This window comes from Mesocricetus auratus, unplaced genomic scaffold, assembly GCF_017639785.1.
Source record: "Mesocricetus auratus isolate SY011 unplaced genomic scaffold, BCM_Maur_2.0 Super-Scaffold_100014, whole genome shotgun sequence".
Classification (NCBI taxonomy): Eukaryota; Metazoa; Chordata; class Mammalia; order Rodentia; family Cricetidae; genus Mesocricetus; species Mesocricetus auratus.
Genome location: NW_024429197.1, coordinates 9,494,150 through 9,511,005, shown reverse-complemented (window position 1 = coordinate 9,511,005; position 16,856 = coordinate 9,494,150). Strand labels below are relative to the sequence as shown.

At 54.1% G+C, this 16,856-nt stretch overlaps 1 protein-coding gene across 3 annotated transcripts in view; it reads right to left on the bottom strand.

Moving 5' to 3' along the window:
• Rps6ka1 (ribosomal protein S6 kinase A1) overlaps positions 1 to 15,498 on the bottom strand; it is a 36,986-nt gene extending 21,488 nt beyond the window's left edge. Inside the window, exons 1-2 of one of the 3 annotated variants that reach the window (XM_005079567.4) lie at positions 15,313 to 15,498; positions 8,821 to 8,865 (exon numbers count right to left, since the gene is read on the bottom strand). In XM_005079567.4, the coding sequence (XP_005079624.1) occupies positions 8,821 to 8,865; positions 15,313 to 15,375 (108 nt within the window). In that variant the 5' untranslated portion in view covers positions 15,376 to 15,498. Of the gene's footprint in view, positions 1 to 775; positions 978 to 2,636; positions 2,784 to 8,820; positions 8,866 to 15,312 lie in introns of those variants that run through there. The other 2 variants (XM_005079569.4, XM_021232676.2) reach the window with 2 other exon arrangements.
• Between the last annotated feature and the right edge of the window lie 1,358 nt (positions 15,499 to 16,856).

Below are 16,856 nucleotides of genomic sequence, written 5' to 3'. Positions count from 1 at the left end.
TTGGGGCCTTTCCTGGGCAACATGGCATACAGCTTATCCAAGCCATCCCACCAGATCAACACAGGCCCAACAGACCACTCCCCCAACAGCCTTCAGGCTCATGGGTACCAACAGTGTCTCAAAGGCCAAGAAGGCCAACTAGCAGGGTGCCAACTCAGGTGAGGCCCTGTTCCTGTGGCATGGATGCTTGGGCCTGCTCAGACCCACAGGAAGGTACAGACATGGGCAGGATGAGTTGACCCAAGGCTTGGGTCTGGTGTAGAGTCCTTCTCAGGCCCACCCTAAGGTTCCCCTCCCCCCCAGTTGTTTGGGTTTTGCCACAATAGGAAGTAAGGTTTGAGCTCATAATGGGGTGGTAGGGCTGGGCCTTTTTTTGCTAGTCAGGATGAGATAAGGCAAACCTATGGCTGTGTGGATACGGCTGAGGTACACAGAAAACCAAGTCACCCAGACATCCCTCTCAACCCACTCAGTGCCCATCTGGGGCCAGTGAGGGTTCAGGCCAGAGACCTGTGCCCTACCAAACTTCTCTTGAGAAGCATGTAGGAGCCCTTGTCGGTCACTGCTGTGCTAGGGCCTTTCTGGCCTTCCCATCTGCCAGTCTTGCCCTGAGGCGCTGAGATGCCGCCTTACTTCCCCAGGAGGCAAGACTGGGCAAGGTCTGGTCATCTAGCAGGGCCAGGAGAGTCGGAAGCTAGCTAGGCCACATTGGCTGCCCAAACACCTGTTCCAGGGGCTACTGCCAAGCCAGGACCAGATATCCGGGTACACTCACCGAGTCCTGCTGTGGACCAGAGCCAGGGCCAGAGCCAGGCAGAGTCTGGCCGATCCTGGACCGTTGCTTCCTGAGCAGCCAAGGGAGCAGGGCCCTGAGCCGCAGACGGGGCAGCTTGGGGTCCTGCTCCATCCGCCCAGCAGGGCCACAGCACCATGGCAAGGGCAGGCAACAACCCACCGGGGCTGCTGAGGAGGTGGCTGGGCCCAAGGCGGATGTGCAGGGTGAGGACGCGGGGGCTGGGCCAGGCCCGAGACAGCCAATCACGTAGGGCCTGTGGTTTCCCATCTCCAGGGTTCCACCCTCTCTCTGTTCCCTTCTCACCCCCCTACTCCCCGGTGCCGAGGTCTGCCCTCCGGACCTCTCCCTCACCCTCCCCGTGGGCCTACAGAGAAAGGCCCACACCAGGCCAGGTGCTGAGCAGACAGGTCCTAGAAGAGCAGGCACCCGACAAACTACCGGGTAGGCAGAGACAGGTGGAGCAGACAAGGACAGATACCTATGAGACAGGGGCTGTAAGACATACATACAGCCAGGCGTTGGTGGCGCACGCCTTTAATCCCAGCACTCGGGAGGCAGAGGCAGGCGGATCTCTGTGAGTTCGAGACCAGCCTGGACTACCAAGCGAGTTCCAGGACAGCCTCCAAAGCCACAGAGAAACCCTGTCTCGAAAAACCAAAAAAAAAAAAAAAAAAAAAAAAAAAAAAAAGACATACATACAATGTGTACATGTACACAGCACATACACATTCATTAAACAGGCAGGGAGCATGTTATAAGGACATATCCCCAAGCAGGAAGAGGTAGATTGGGACCGTTACTCAGCAGATAGGAAAGAGGCACACAGAGACCTGTACCAAGAGGCAAAGGCAAGAACACATGTCCACTACACAGGAGGGAACTTGTGCCTATGCCAGACAGACTCATCTGAACATGCAGAGAGACACAAGGAACCACTCAACATTTATCGTGTATCCAATCCACGAAGACAGGCACTTATCAACTGGAGACAGGGCCTGGAACCCAACAAGAGAGATAGGGCTGGCAGCAGAGAGGCAGGCAGAGTTCAGGATCTCCACAGGCTGACATGCGTCCGGGGCAGGGATCCCCAGGCAAAGACAGCGGGCAGAGCTGCAGGTTTTCTCAAGTGCTTAGGGTGGGAAGAGACAAGAAGATAAGCCGCTGGCCTAGCACTGAGTGTGTGCTCAACGCCATCTCTGTGAGGTCTTTCAAAACTTTCCCAGGGACTTCCTAGGTGGCCTAAGACCGAGGGGGAGGCTGTCCCTTAAGTGAACTCTGATCCAAATATCCCTAAAACCTCTAGCTCCTCTGGGGGAACAGGAAACTGCGGTTCAGGTTCAAGACAGACCAATGACAGAGCTGCCCTGAGTCAAGTCCCTCCTCTGGGTCCTGTCTGACTGTGGTCAGCAGCCTCAAGTGCCAGGAAAGGGTGGGCAGGTAAGTCAGCCAGAGCCCACTTCCTGCCCACCCAAGCCTGCCCTCTCTCTCAGTCCTAAAGTCAGTCTGGGACTTCCCATCCCAAGTCCTCACTCTCAGAGGCTCCAAGGGTCTCAAATGTGCCGTCAAACCCAAGAACACTAAGTTAATCAGTCCCCCAAAACCATCTCGTGGAAGGAACGGGCAGAAGGCATGACTGTGGTTAAGCCAAGGCCACACAGCAACTCCTGCTCACCCCACCCCAGGATCAGCTGTTGAACTCCACTGTCGGTTTGAGAAGACTCACTGGGGGCAGATGCAGCTACCCGGAAACTCCAGGGGACAGACAGCTTTCCCCAAACCTATTCTGTGTCCAGAGTCATGATGACAGACACTTGTGGAGACACATTACCCATCTCCTCACCTTTCTGGGATAGAAGCCGGAGTCTCTCTCAACCCTGGGGACATCTGCTGGGGTTTGCATGGTGGGACTCAAGCTGGTGGCCAGAGGAGCCTGTGACTCCCACGACTTCTGCTTTTTTTAGCTTTCCTAGCCCAGAAGGCAGGGTCTCTGGCTCCCCTCCTTCTCACTTCCCTCTCAGCAGGAAGGAGGAACTCAAGATGAGTTAGGCTCCCTGATAAGGAGGGGACACTGCAGACCCCATGCTATGACCCAGGGAGAGCCGAAAGGTACATCCCTTTTTGTCTCCTGTTCTGACAGAGAGACAACAGGAACACAGACAGAAGTCACAAGGCGATGAGATGCCCACACAATATATATTCAGCATTTGAAAATGTACACCCTAGGGATTCCCCAAGAACGTATGGGACAGAAGTCAGCAAGGCTAGTCTGGCTGGCCCAGCCCGGAGGTGAGATACCCCTTCCCTCACAGAGCAGGTAGTACCCTGCCTCGTCCTATTTCTCTTCAGACACACTAATCATAAGCCCTGGGATGGACAAGATTTCAGAAGACCCAAGAGGAATGGGTGGGTTCCTGAGGGCAGGCGTGGACCAGGCCCATCCCTTTCTATGGGGCTTCACCTCCTCTGACACACCCACAGGAACAAAGACACTCATGCTGAGATCGGAAACCCTCTCTAGACAGCCCGGTGTAGAAACACATGCCCCCCTCACGCACGCTGTACTTCCCCTTTCCTGTCCTCACAGGGCTCTGATAAGCCTGTGGTAGATGGCCTGTGAAGTTGTGAAATATGCCTACCCAAGACCAAAGCTCCTGCTGCTTCAGGCAGGGCAGCTTGCCCGAAGACTGGCCACGGACACCTATGCCAGGCTTCCCTCAACCCACTAGTCCCCATAAGCAGGGGAAGCAGCACCGTGGCAAGCAGGGTAGCAGCAGGAGGGAGGGAAAGTTCTCAGAATTGCCTTTGCTGGACTGCGGGGAGGACCTGAAGCCTCTGGTGCGTACGGGGGAGGAAAAAAAAAACCAGCTTACACTCCTGAGCCCTGGCCCTGGCCCTCCAGAGAGTCTTCCTCCACAGAGCAGCAGGAAGAAAAGCCCACAGTCACACCATCTGATCCTTGTCTACTCTGGGTGCCCTGCATGCTATGGTTAAGCCCACATGTCAGTTGCTGGCCCCAATGGCCACCAACAATCCCTTCCCCAGCTGGCAAAATCTGCAGGCCCTTCCAGGTATGACTCCCAGCATGCCTCTCGGCAGGCTGACTGTGCCTAGGCATCCTAAGGGAGGGGCTGGTCCCAACCACCAGGTCAGGCCAGGGAAGAATCTATGAGACTTGAGCCTCCTGTCACATGGTCACTTAACCACTCTTTCCTTCAGCCTTGGCTGAGGTAGATCCACCAGGCCTGGGCTTGGCACATCTCCCAAGGAAGAATTCTTTTCTGATTTTAGTGATAAGGAAACAGGACCCAGACAGAAAATGACAAGTCCAAGCCCATGGGGACTGCACGGGACAGACAGCTACGAGTTAAACTAAAAAGCCTGCTCCCGAGCCAGCCAAAACTTTCCCACACTTCATCACTGATCCCCACACCCCTTCCCACCCCAACACCTCAGCAAGGCTTTCCTGCAAGCACAAGTGGTGCTTCTCCTTTGGACATGGCTGACAGCTCCTGGCCCCTGCTTTGCCCAGGTGGGAGACAGACACAGCTAAGGACGGCTTGTCTTATCCTCAGGCAGCTCCAAAAAGAAATACTTGGTAACAAAACACAACTGTCCTGCCACAGGGCTGCAGTTAACGTGCTGAAGCTCCCAGAGGTGAAGAGAAGACTTAGGGCATGAGTCAGTCCAGCTGACTCTTGAGGAGGAACAGGTATTGGCTGGGCAGAAAGGGACTAAGAAAAGGAGTCCATGCCAAGAAAGAGCATTGTGAGCGAGGCGCCCGGGAAGTGGGGCAATGAGTGTGCAAGCCAGGTGCGCCCCGAGTCTTATCTCAGGATCCGCCCTCCTCTGCTAAGATGATGGCTCTCTGCGAGCCAAACGGGCCATGGAGAAAAGAGACACTGTAAACAAAACCGCTCTCTACTGAACTTCAGGTTCTCCCCAGGGCAGGCTGAAGGAAGAGAGCCCAGGCATGTGTCTCAGGCACTAAGCAGGTAGTCTGGTCAGTTCCGGTCATCCAAGAGAATTTTCTCTCAATAACTGAGGCTGCCTGAAACTCCCTACAGCCCAGAGTCACATCCTGCCCAAGTTCCCGGGCCAGGGGAGCATAAGGGATCCGGGAGGGATCAGGGTTTCATAAACAGGAAGAGAGGAAGGGAGGCGGGAGATACTCTCAAAATAGACCTGCCGGGCTTCAAAGGGGTCCGGAGAGAGTCAGAGGAGGGGCCGGGTTGCCCAAGCCACTCCCAAGAGGGGAGAGGGGCAGCAAGCAGGGGCCCTGATGTTCCTGAAGATACTGAGTTAAAGGGATCCAAGGCGTGCTCGCCCCACACCATCGACGCTAAGCCGCAGCCCTCTTTGCAGCTGCAATGGAGAGAGAAGCCAGCACTAGATACCAACATTGTGCACAAGCCCCAGGTGCCCACAGCACACTCTCTCTTCCAGGGGGCCCTAACAGCTAGGTTCCCTTTTTCTTTGTTTTGTGACAGGTCTTGAAATACAGCTTTACCTGACCTGGAACTCATTATGTAGACCAGGCCGGCCTCGAACTCACAGACATCCACCTACCTCTGCCTCTGAGTGCTGTGATTAAGGGTCTGTGCGGTTATGACCAGCAAGATAGGCTCTTCTCATTCATAGCTAGGCTCTATTCTGCCCTTTGAAAGCGCAACTTGCCCCAGGCAAGGCAGATGAGCCCCAGACAGAACCCAGACTGCCTGGCCCCCAAGTCTGAGCCTGCCTCACCTCACCTGGAAAGCCTGCCTCTATGCCCTGCCAAATGCTAACTCTGCAGGGAAGGTAGCTGGGGACCCCAGTGCCCACCCAACCTTCCTTCACCCGTCACACACAGGAGGCCACCTCGACGCTCACACTCAGCCAAGAGCTCAGATGACACTGGCTGAGGCTAGGATGTGCTCACGGCACTAATCGCTCTCCTGAGAAGAACGGGGGAGGGGAGGAAGTGTTATGTGTAGGTTCTATGTGCCCATCTTAGCACCCGCCAGTTTTCCTGTCTCCACCTCCCTGCACACCTGGGTGCTCTCTGAGGCTGGGGGTGTCCAGCACATTTGGGTGAGGAGTGTCTCTCAGTGAAATAAATATGGGGCACAAATATGTGATAAAGGGGAATCTGCCTGTTCAACCACTACACAATGACGAGGTCCTGGTCCCAGGTTATGTGCCCCCTAGTGTACTAAACCCAGACCACTGAGGAATTTTGAGCCAGTTGTGGCTGAGCCGGCACTCAGTGCTAGCCCCCTGCTCCCCGCACCCCCAGACACCCAGTGCTCTTCCTCTTCACTGCTCTGGATTCACCAGCTAGGGAGGAATGTGGCTCAAGCAAGGCTTGACTTCCAGCTCTGTGCGACAAAACAATTTTCTCGTCTGGAAAATGCTATTCCACCTCTGAACACCATATACAAGGCTGGAGAGATGACTTATTGGTTAAGAGGCTTACTGGTTACAAGACTGCTCTTCCAGAGGACCCAGGTTTGATTTCTGGCACCTGCATGGCTACTAATGATCATCTCTAACTCCAGTTCCAGAGGCTCTGGTGCCCTCTTCTGGCCTTATCAGGTACTACACACATGTGAGGCACACATAAATTAAAAATATTTTAAAAAGATATATGAGCACAAAGCCTCTAGCTTGAAGCCAGATGGTGCCCACACCTTTAATTACAGCACTCAGAGGCAGAGGCAAGAGGATCTCTGTGAGTTTAAGGCCAGTTCGGTCCACTGAGCGAGTTCTAGGACAGTCAGGGCTATACAGAGAAACCCTGTCTTGAAAACAAACCAACCAACAAAAATCCCAAATAAAAAAGCTTCTAGCTTGAAGCCAGGCTCGGGTTCAGCTTTCCACCACGTGGTATCTGAGAGCCCCACTGCCTTGACCCCCTTCCCCACCAGGACCTTCCGCCTCAGTGAAGCGAACAAAGTCCCTGTCTGGATAAGCTCCCTCTCTGACATAGCCAACCTTCTGGTTTCGTTTTGAGACAGGGTCTCATGTGGACCAGACTAGTCTAAAACTCACTAGGCACCAGAGCGTGACTTTCTTCCGACTCTCCGGTTTCTACCTCCCAAGCACTGGGATTACAGCCTGCACCACCAGGTTGGGCCCCTTAGATTCTTGAGATAACCAACTGAGCTCACTACCAGTTCCCCAAAACTTTTACGTTGACCCCCTTGGACCTTCAAAGCCGAGACCTGAAGGCCTAGCTATCCCCTAAGACACCACGACTCCCTCGTTTTATTACAAGGAAACTAGAGGCAGCTCCTTTGTGGGCAGAATCTCCAGACACGGTCTGAGATAACCAATGTCCAAGCTACATGGCTTATTGGCCCCAAGGCTCTGTTGTTATAGTAACCAACAGCAGGAGAGGGCAGGGGCCTGCTTCTCTCCACCACACCCAGTTCAGTTACCTTATCTTAGGAAAGTAAATCAATGTAAACACTAGTACCAACCCTGACTCTAAATCAAAGGTCGAGCCTACAGCGGGGCTGACCCAGGCTAGAAGGTGGCGCCGTGGGCAGGGAGTAGAGCTGAGCAGTGTACCAGAGCAGTCCCACTGTGGCTGGCAGTTACTACTCATCGCCCTACACTCGGTTCAGTGGCAAAGGCCTTACTCCCCAGCTTACAGATGAGGGCAGAGACTCAGAGAGCAGGAGAGCTTCTGGCTGGGGTGGTGTACATGGCATCCAGGTTTGCACAGACCCTGACCAGCGAGCTTCCAAAGCCCCTCTATATCCTACTAGCTCTGTGACGTCACAGTCTCTGTGACTGCGGTGCGGTTCTTCGTACTACAGAGATGAGAAAGCTGGAGCTTGCCGGGCTTTGGTGGCGCACACCTTTAATCCCAGCACTCGGGAGGCAGAGGCAGGCGGATCTCTGTGAGTTCGAGACCACCCTGGTCTACCAAGCGAGTTCCAGGACAGCCTCCAAAACAATACAGAGAAACCCTGTCTCGAAAAACAAAAAACAAAACAAAACAAAACAAAGAAAGCTGGAGCTCAGAGAGGACAAGGTACCCAACGAGGTCACACAGCAACTTTTAGCTACGGAAGACTGTCGAGGTGGCGAGGTGGGTAATGGTGGCTGCTGCCATCTTGACAAACTGAGTTTGATCCCTGGCATCTACGTGACAGGAGTAGAGAACTGACACCAGCATGCTGTCCTCCGACTTCAACATATCTAGGGACATGCATACGCACACACATATACACAGGGGCACACACACAATTATCTAGGGACATGCATACACACACATATACACAAGGGCACACACAATTATCCAATACAAGTGCTGCTGGGCAGTGGTGGTGCCCGCTTTTAATCCCAGCATTTGGGGGGAGGCAGAGACAAGTGGATCTCAGTGAGTTCAAGGCCAGCCTGGTCTACAGAGTGAGTTCCAGGACAGCCAGGGCTACACAGAGAAACCCTGTCTCGAAAAAGCAAAACAAAACAAAGAGTGTAACACATTTTTGGGCCTGGGCATGGTGGTGTACACCTTTAATCCCAACACTTGGGAGGCCAAGACAGGTGGATCTCTGAGTTTGAGGCCAGCCTTGTCTAAATAGAGACAGAGACAACTGGGGGAAGGGACTAAGCTAAGCTTTGGAGCTGGAGTCCCAAGCAAACAGCTGGGAGGCACGGGCACAGTTGGGATAGAGCCGTCACCTTTGCAGTCCCACAATTGCATTTCTCAGGCTCAAATGTTCCCAAGCCCTTGCTGCACCCAGTCCTACCCACCAGAGAGATCAGCAGGGCACACAGACCTCTCCATAGGCCCATACTCTATGTACACAAACCCTGTACCTGCTCCCTACCTTTTGGCACAGGGCCCTCCCTCGTCTTTGGGAAAGGAAAGGCTGAGACAGTGGGCTCTGTCTCCAGCATAGGGACAGGACCGGAGGAAGAGAGCCGAGCTACACAAAGGATGAGAGGCCAGGGCCTTCACCTCCAGGCGATGCAAGAGCAATGCTCTCTACTCCATGGCCATGATTTCACCCGCCGTCCCTAGTCCTCACCTTGGATGGCTGAAGTCCAGCTTCTTCCCCCGAGGCCTGTCCATTCTGGAAAAGAAACAGAACAAGGAACAGTGTCACAATTCACCTTTGGGGAGACAGATGCATCCGGGGACTCTCCATTCTTGGTTGTTTCCAATAGCAGAGCATGGGAGGCCGTAGAGAACAGCCATTTCTACATGGGTCCCCTCCACCTCTGCTTCACTGTGCAAGAATCAAGCTCTCTAGCAACAGCCCCTTCCAGGACTTAGAATACCCAACCTCCCGCCTCCCAAACACCCCATCATCTTCAGTCTCAACTCCAATAGTACCCCTTCCTAGGAAGAAGGAAGTGGCACACACAGCCATTCTCTGCCAAGGCAGATCGTGCAAAAGTTTGCAAACTAACCAACCATGAGAGGCCTCGGTTTCCCAATCCGGACCACTGGAATAGATATCCTAACTCCCCCAAGTTGCTATAAGGGTGGAAGAAGACAAAGTCGGGGCAGGTGTCCCCCCAGGTGGCTTCCCGGGCCCTGCCCGACTTTGAGAACCTTCAGCAGGGAAAGCGATGGCTGTACCTCCACAGCTTTGTGTTTCTCTACTGTATGCTGGTCACATACGGACTCACCCTTCCCCAGAGACAGGGAGTCCCAGGAGAGCAGATAGGAGTTCCTGCCACAAGCCAAGGCTGGCCTCACTGCTGTGGCACTGTTTAGTCTTTCTGACAGCCTGGGAGATAGGCCCTGGCTCAAGGAGCAGAAGGGACACCTGAAAAGTGGTGATTTGAAATGTGGCCCCAAATGTAGGCACTGCTAAGGAAAGGCCTGCTGTAGAGTGGCCTCTACCACGCCCAGGGAGCTACCTGCAGGGAGAGGCGGGCGCAAGGCCCACCTCTGAGCTACTCTGTTTCTTCTGGACTTTGCCCCAGATGAAAACTACCTATCTTGGTACCATCCCTAGTTTCTCTATTCCTGCATGCTATGAGGTTGGAAACCCAACTGAAGGAGCTGTCCCCACCCTTCCTGGCATGGAGTGAGTACAGTGAAATAGACAGGAAGCTCCCAAAGGCCGGGACTTTGGAGCCAAGAATCAGGTCCAGAGGGCAGCTTTGGCCTTGGCAGCAGTAGGTAAGCTATGTTCCACCTATTACATGTGATCCCTTTGCTCTGGAGTGACCGCCTCCTGCCTGCCAGGCCATCCTTCCTGCCCTGAGAACCTTAAATTCCCCTAATACTCCCCAAGAGCCAAGTGATACATGACATACACACTCACTTTGAGAAGGGACAGGGTGGTCAGGGCCTAGGGATAGGGCTAGTCAGATACAGTTGCTGAGTTCAGTTTACCCAGACTAGGTGTCACAGATGTCCCACCTACAATCACAAACAGCCTACCCACCAGCTCCTGCCCCAGCCCTCCAGAAGTACCCCACACACTCATCTTCCTCGACTTCACTCAACTCAGACTGTTCACTGAAAACTGCACGTCCTCCGTGACTGAGACTAAACTAGAATCAAGTCCCAGTTCTTCGGCATGAAACCCATGGCCAGCATCTTCAAATACCCAGCACAATGGCTTCTACCATTTATATGACCCTCGGCATGAAACCCATGGCCAGCATCTCCAAATACCCAGCACAATGGCTTCTACCATTTACATGACCCTGAGGAGGTCATTTTGCTTCTCAGAGCTCAGTCTCCACACCTGTAAAATGGGAGATAAAAATAATATATTTCATGGGCAGCTGCCACAGTCAATGAATCAAGCCCCAAAATACACACACCTGGCATGTGAGTGGCCCAAAGGAGCCACTGTAGACATTATTATTGTTATTACCACACCCAACTATCTTGTTCCTGTCCTTTTTTTTTTTTTGGTTCCTGTCTCATATACAATTATTTGTCTTCTGGTCCACTAAACAAGTAAGCCAGACAACATTTACCACAAGAATGTCTGTGCAAGTGGCCAGCTATGAAAACTCACACCACATTCACCAGAAGGGCACTCTTGACAAAGGTAACGAATTTTGACATTTTCGTCCACCTTACAACATTTCAGGGCAGGCGAAAGGAACCTTCTTTCTCAAGCTTTAAGCACACGGAATGCTGGACTGGCGAGATGGCTTGTCAGTTTAAGGTACTTGCCACCAACCCTGAAAACCTGAGTCCGATACCTGGCCTGCAGGGAAGGTGGAAGGAGAGAACTCACTTCACGAATGTGCACACGTGGGAGCGCCCGGGCATGCGCACTCGATAGCAAGTACCTAAGTCATCTTAAAGACGACCACTTCACGAGTTTGCGTGCCGTCCCTGCCCAGAGACCATGCTACTCTTCTGTGCACCGTTCCAGTATTGGGGTTTTTTGTTTGTTGGTTGGTTGTTTGGTTGGTTTTTTGAGACAGGGTTTCTCTGCATTGCCCTGGCTGTCCTGAACTCATTCTGTAGACCAGACTGGCCTCAAACTCAGAGATCCGCCTGCTTCTGCCTTCCAAGTGCTGGGATTCAAGGAATGCGCCACCACTGCCCAGCTCATTCCAGTTTTAGTACATATCCCGTCAAAGCAAGCGCTATTGGGCCCTCTTTGGGGCTTCCACTAAATGAGCCGACTCCCTGAGCATGACCGAGCATTTGCATGGTGACTTAACCTACCAAGAAAACCCTTTCTGATCTCCTCGGGCTGAATTCAAACCCTATTCCTCACAGCTTCTAATTCTTCCCTCTTTCCTGTGTACCCACAGCACTGAGCACACAGGGTAACTCAGGAGGCAGAGTGACTTGTCCTTCATCAGTTCCTTAGTACTGGGTCAGCGTCCAACATGAAAGGTGAAAGGTCAACCCAGCAAGGACAGCTAGGAGGCCACAGTAGGTTCTTGTTATCCCATTTTTCAGCCGAGCCTCAGCACTCAGGGATTTGTCATAGCTAGCAGGTGACAGCCATGGGATCATAACTCAAACTCATGTGTCTGCAAGCCTAAATCTCTGGTCAAGGAGAGAAGATATAGCAAGAAGCGTCAAGCATTTATTTATGTATCTGTTTGTTTTTAGCATAGCTCAGAAACCTCCCCTCCCTTGTTTGGCTAGGATCCTAGCCTAGGTATCATCTTCACGGACCATTTCTCTTAATAGTTGATACCCAAGGTCCCTAGAAGTGACTGGTCCTCAATAAGGGACTAAAAAGGCCACAGAAGACAGCAGAGAGCATCTGTCCTTTCGCTCTGACGGGTGGCGGGACAGTGGGAAGAACACGGCCATGTGACCACAAAGCCACAGCCATAGACTCAGCTCTTACTTAGGCCCTGCACCTGTCACGCCGCCTTCTGGAGCCTCAGTTTCTTTCTCTGTGCCACCACGACACATCCACCTTGTCAGCTGCACGCCATGGCTCAGAATACTGGATGAAGTCCTAAAAAGACTAGGGTGGGCTGGAGAGATGGCTCAGAGGTTAAGAGCACTGGTTGCTCTTCCAGAGGTCCTGAGTTCAAATCCTAGCACCCATGTAGAACAGCTCACAATCGCCTGTTGCTCCAGCTTCAGGGGATCCAATGTCCTCTTCTGGCTCCTACTGACACCAACACACACACACACACTCATGAAAATAACACAAATAAATCTTTAATAATAATTTTTAAAAAGGCCTAAGGGGAGGAGGTAGAGTATTTGTCTAGCATAAACAAGGCCATAGAAGAAAGGAAAGGGAAGGAAGGGGGTTGGGGAGCAACAGAACAGACCCCAGGACCAGGGCAAAAAGCCTGGGACTGGGAAGGCCCTTCGGACTCTTGGAGCACTCCTCTCTTCCTCAGGAGCACCACTTGTGAGGATGGACACCTGCTCAGAACCCCAGAGCACTGCACCTCTTCCTGGAGTAGGAGTCTGGTCCTAATAGACACGCCTCTTCCCACTTAAGGATCCAGAGAAGCTCCTGGAAAAGCCAGGAGCAGAACAGACGGAGAAAGACGGTACATGCCCCGCAGGCAGGAAGGAGCCCCAGGAACTGGGGTCTGAGCCCAGCATTGGCAGCCCTGTGCACTGCTGGAGCCTGGGGGCCAAGTGCCAGGACACCGCTAGGCCTCGGCCAAGGCTGGACAAGGGCCCTGCGCCTGAGAAGTGTGTGCCAACATCCGGAGCTGCTCTTGGAGTACCCGCCACCTGTGCCAGCCCATGCTCATCTTTTAGTCGCCTTTGCTTGGTAGGAAACGGCAAGAGCACTGAGTTCCAATCCTGCTCCACACGTTAATGCACAAGCCAGCATTTCCAAGCTCAGCTGTCCCCTCTGAAAACGGGAGTCATAATTTCTATCTTGAGAAGTTGTGAGGATTAAAGACACACAGCATCCATGGACAACTGACAGTGAAGCCCTGGCGGGATAGCACCTGGAGACAAGACTCTGCTGTTTTTGCCCAAACTGAGAAAAGCCCAGGCAGCACCCTCACCCATACTTCCAATTGGTTTATTCCACCTGGGCCCAGCAGCCCACTTTTGGTGAGAGCAATGGGAAGGCAGGGAAATTCAGATCCCAAACCTCTTTTGCCAAATGCTCCTGCCAGCCCCCTTACCTGCTTCCTTCCTGGCTAGAAGCTGCCCACAATGGCGACAGTACCTGCAGGTCAGGCACATGTATCGCTTACATGTCATCTGCTCTAAGAACAGCAAGGCCCTGTTCTCAAGTAAGAAAGCACACCCTCACTGCCCCATGGCTCCTGTTACCCAAACAATAGCACCCAGCCCACTGGCACCTCCATGGCCCGGGGGAGGGGACACCAGCAGCAGTACCCAGGGCTTTGCACCTTGTCAAGCCCAGGAAGCAGATTTAGAAGTGCATTTGTGGCACTGAAAAGAGAAGCCCAAGATAGCCTGAACATGGACTAAGGGCCACTCAGCATTTCTGAAGTAAAACTCATTGAGAAATCCTCTCCCCATCCCAGGAAATCCGACAGTCTCCTCTCCCCAAATTCAGGTACAACAGTGTTCAAATTAACATGTTTCCGGTTTAACCTGGCCCCTGATGGAGCTGGCTGTGGCCTCAGGATTTCCCAAAGGGAAGCAGGAAATGCTGCCCTGGAGGAGGCCAGAGTTCCTATATCTCTACCCTCACTGCTCCTGTAACACTGTGACTCTCCAGGCTAAGTCCCTCCCTAACCATGCCCAGCTCAGCTCTACCTTCCTCTGGAGGCCCAGGTGGCAGGGGCGTGCCCAGGCAAAGGAATACACCTCTGAGCCTTCCCGCAGGCCTGTGCCCAGTCCTGAGGTAGGGGGAAGGCAACAGGGGCTGCACAGGGCAGTGCTCCTCACCTACCAGGGTGAGTCAGCGAGAGAACCTCTGAGGGCTGTGTAGGGCCTGTAAAAACCCCATGGCAGGGATCCCAGAACAATTTACTCCAAATTGTGCCTTCAGGTTGGTTACCTAATCCAGCCGCGCCCACCCTCCAATAGCCAGTGTAGGCCATTCCTTTAAAGGGGCAGCATGCTCTGGGTGCCTGAACCTGGGGTCCCCACTGTGGATCCCTCTCTACCTGTGGCCCTGAGAGGCAGGATGGATGGTGACTGCCCTGAGGTCCCAAACATAGGTAAGGGTTCAAGCCAGGAGAAAAATCATCTAGGTCCTGGGGTCAAGGGAGGTCTCCATCTGTCTTCTGTACCCCTAACAGTTCCAGTTAAGGCAAAGTTTCAACCACCTCCTTCCAGCATGAGAGCAGGGCAAAGTCTTCAACTTGCTGGTTTAAGACTTGACCTTGGTCCCAGGGTCACAGGACAACACCAAAAGTGGCCTCCTACGTGCTCAGGGTTGGACCACAAAGCTCTGGAAGGACAGGAGCTGCTTCTGGGAGAGACTAGAAGGCAGAAGCCACACTGCTCACGGGCCAGCCTTTTCTACGGAAAAGGAAGAAGGAAGAGAGGAAGACGGATGCGGGGTCTCTTTTCCAGAGAATCTTCACAAGGTGTAAGGGCTCCCCCTCTTTTCAGCATAACCTGAAGGAGACCCGTGTGTCATTAGCATTAGGGCGAAGGAAACCAGGAGGTTCCCACTCCAGAGGTGGTATCATCTCACATTCCATAACAGCCATGGGTCCAGAAAGGCTACCTTCCTACGGTCAGAAGTGGAGGAACGAAGAGAGCTCTTGGAGAGAAGGAACGGGGAGAAACCGGATTCCCATAATCCTTGTCTCTAATAGAACCTCAGACATTTGACCCAAGCCTTTCCCTTCTGCAATGACTGGGGCAACTCCCATAGCTCCCAAAAGATGATAAGCGGGACGAGTCCTAGGGGTGCTCAGGGTGTCAAATCTGGACAGCCCCTGGGTTCCCTCTCCTGGCGACCGCAAGGAGGTACTGAGCGTCCCCAGCAGAACCGTCCCCTGCACACGCACACCCGGAGCACAGGGGGGTGGAGCCGGACAGTGGGCTAGAGACCAGAGGGCACTCGCGTCCTCGCGGGGCTGCAGAGACGCGGGCCGCCCCGCCCCTGTGCGGATCCGGGCTGGCCGGCCGCCGGCGCCTGTCCCCCGCCCCTCTCACTCACCTCCGGGTCCAGTGGCACCAGCTCCATGAGCGGCCAGGGCTCCTTGAGCTGGGCGAGCGGCATCGCGCCGCCGCCGAACCGCTCGCGCTCCACCCGGCGGCCCCGGGCTGCGCTGCCTCCGGGCCCCGGGGTCCCTGCCGCTGCACTGAGACCCCCGCGCGTCCCCGAGCCCCTCGCGCTCTGGCTGGGCCGTCCGCCGCCGCCGCGGCACTCGCACTTCGGCTCCCTCCGTCACCCGGCGCCGCCGCGCCCATTGGCTACCTGCGCGGGGGCGGGGCTTGGCTAGCCCCGCCCAGTCCCCACGGCGCGGCATTCCCGGCGCGGACCCCCGCCCCCAACGCCCTGGGAGTCGGCCCCGCCTCCACACGAGCCCCTGACCCACTCTCGGCCCTGCCCACCCAAGAGTCTGCGGGTTTCTTCTTCCCGGGCTGCGTGTCCCTGCGCAGACACCGCCCGGGCCACCGTTGTCCTGTTCCTGCAGCATTTGGAATCTTCTCCCTCGAGCGGGAGGGGCTGCCACCCTACAAGGGATGTCCTGGGCCTGATCCAGACAGAGGCTTGAAAGGATCCTGGGCCGTGTGTCTTCAGGCTCTCTGGTCACCCTAGGATCGCCTCCCTCCGAAAGCTTCTGCACGGCAGGGAGCCCACCTGGGGCCTCTTATGTGATCCCCATGTCTCAAGCCGGCCAGCGCCAGGACCCACAGCGCCCCCAGGGTGATTTCCTAATACGCATTTTTTCCCCCAGTCTGTGTTGTACCCTATCACTTGAGGGCGCTGGTTTCAGGCCAGGTCCAGCGTCTCTTCCGCACCAGGCCGGATGGTGGTCTGGTTTGAACTTGAAGCCCCGTGAAGAGGGCAAAGTCTAGGCCCGGTGGGATCAGGATTCCCTCTGGCAGGATTTGGCCTGCACCTAAAGAGGTCGTAGGGCCCAGGTGTAGTGAGACTTAGTCTCAGGTGAGAGCCCAAGGACAAGCTGGCTAGTTCATTAAAAGCCTCCTGCTGAGTGTGTGTGTGTGTGTGTGTGTGTGTGTGTGTGTGTGTGTGTGAGTGTGTCCTTGCTTGCTTGGTTCTAGGTGTGGGTGCCAGGCTTTGCACACTAAGTTGCATTTGGTATAGACCTATACCTCCAGGTGGCTTGTGATTCTCTTGAGAACTCACTACCCCCTACTAGACACTCAGAAAGATGAAGTGATTTATTCAAAGTCACACAGGATCGGGGGCACATTCGTGCTTAGAAGGCTGTGGGATGGACTTGCGAGACGGCTCAGTGGGTAAAGGAGCTTGCCTGCAGGACCGATGCCGTGGGTGACTCCCAGGCCCCAGATGGTGGAAGGACAGAACCAACACCCACAAGTTGTCCTGACCTAACCGTGCTGGAGCACAAGGACAACTTCCCCCCAATAAATTTACATGCAGTAACAGTTTTAAGTAGGGTGTAATGGTGCATGCCTTTAATTCTAGCATTAGGAAGGCAAGAGGAGGAGAGCTACATATTGATACTCTGTTTCTAAAAATACTAAGTAAATAAATGAAAAAATAGAAAT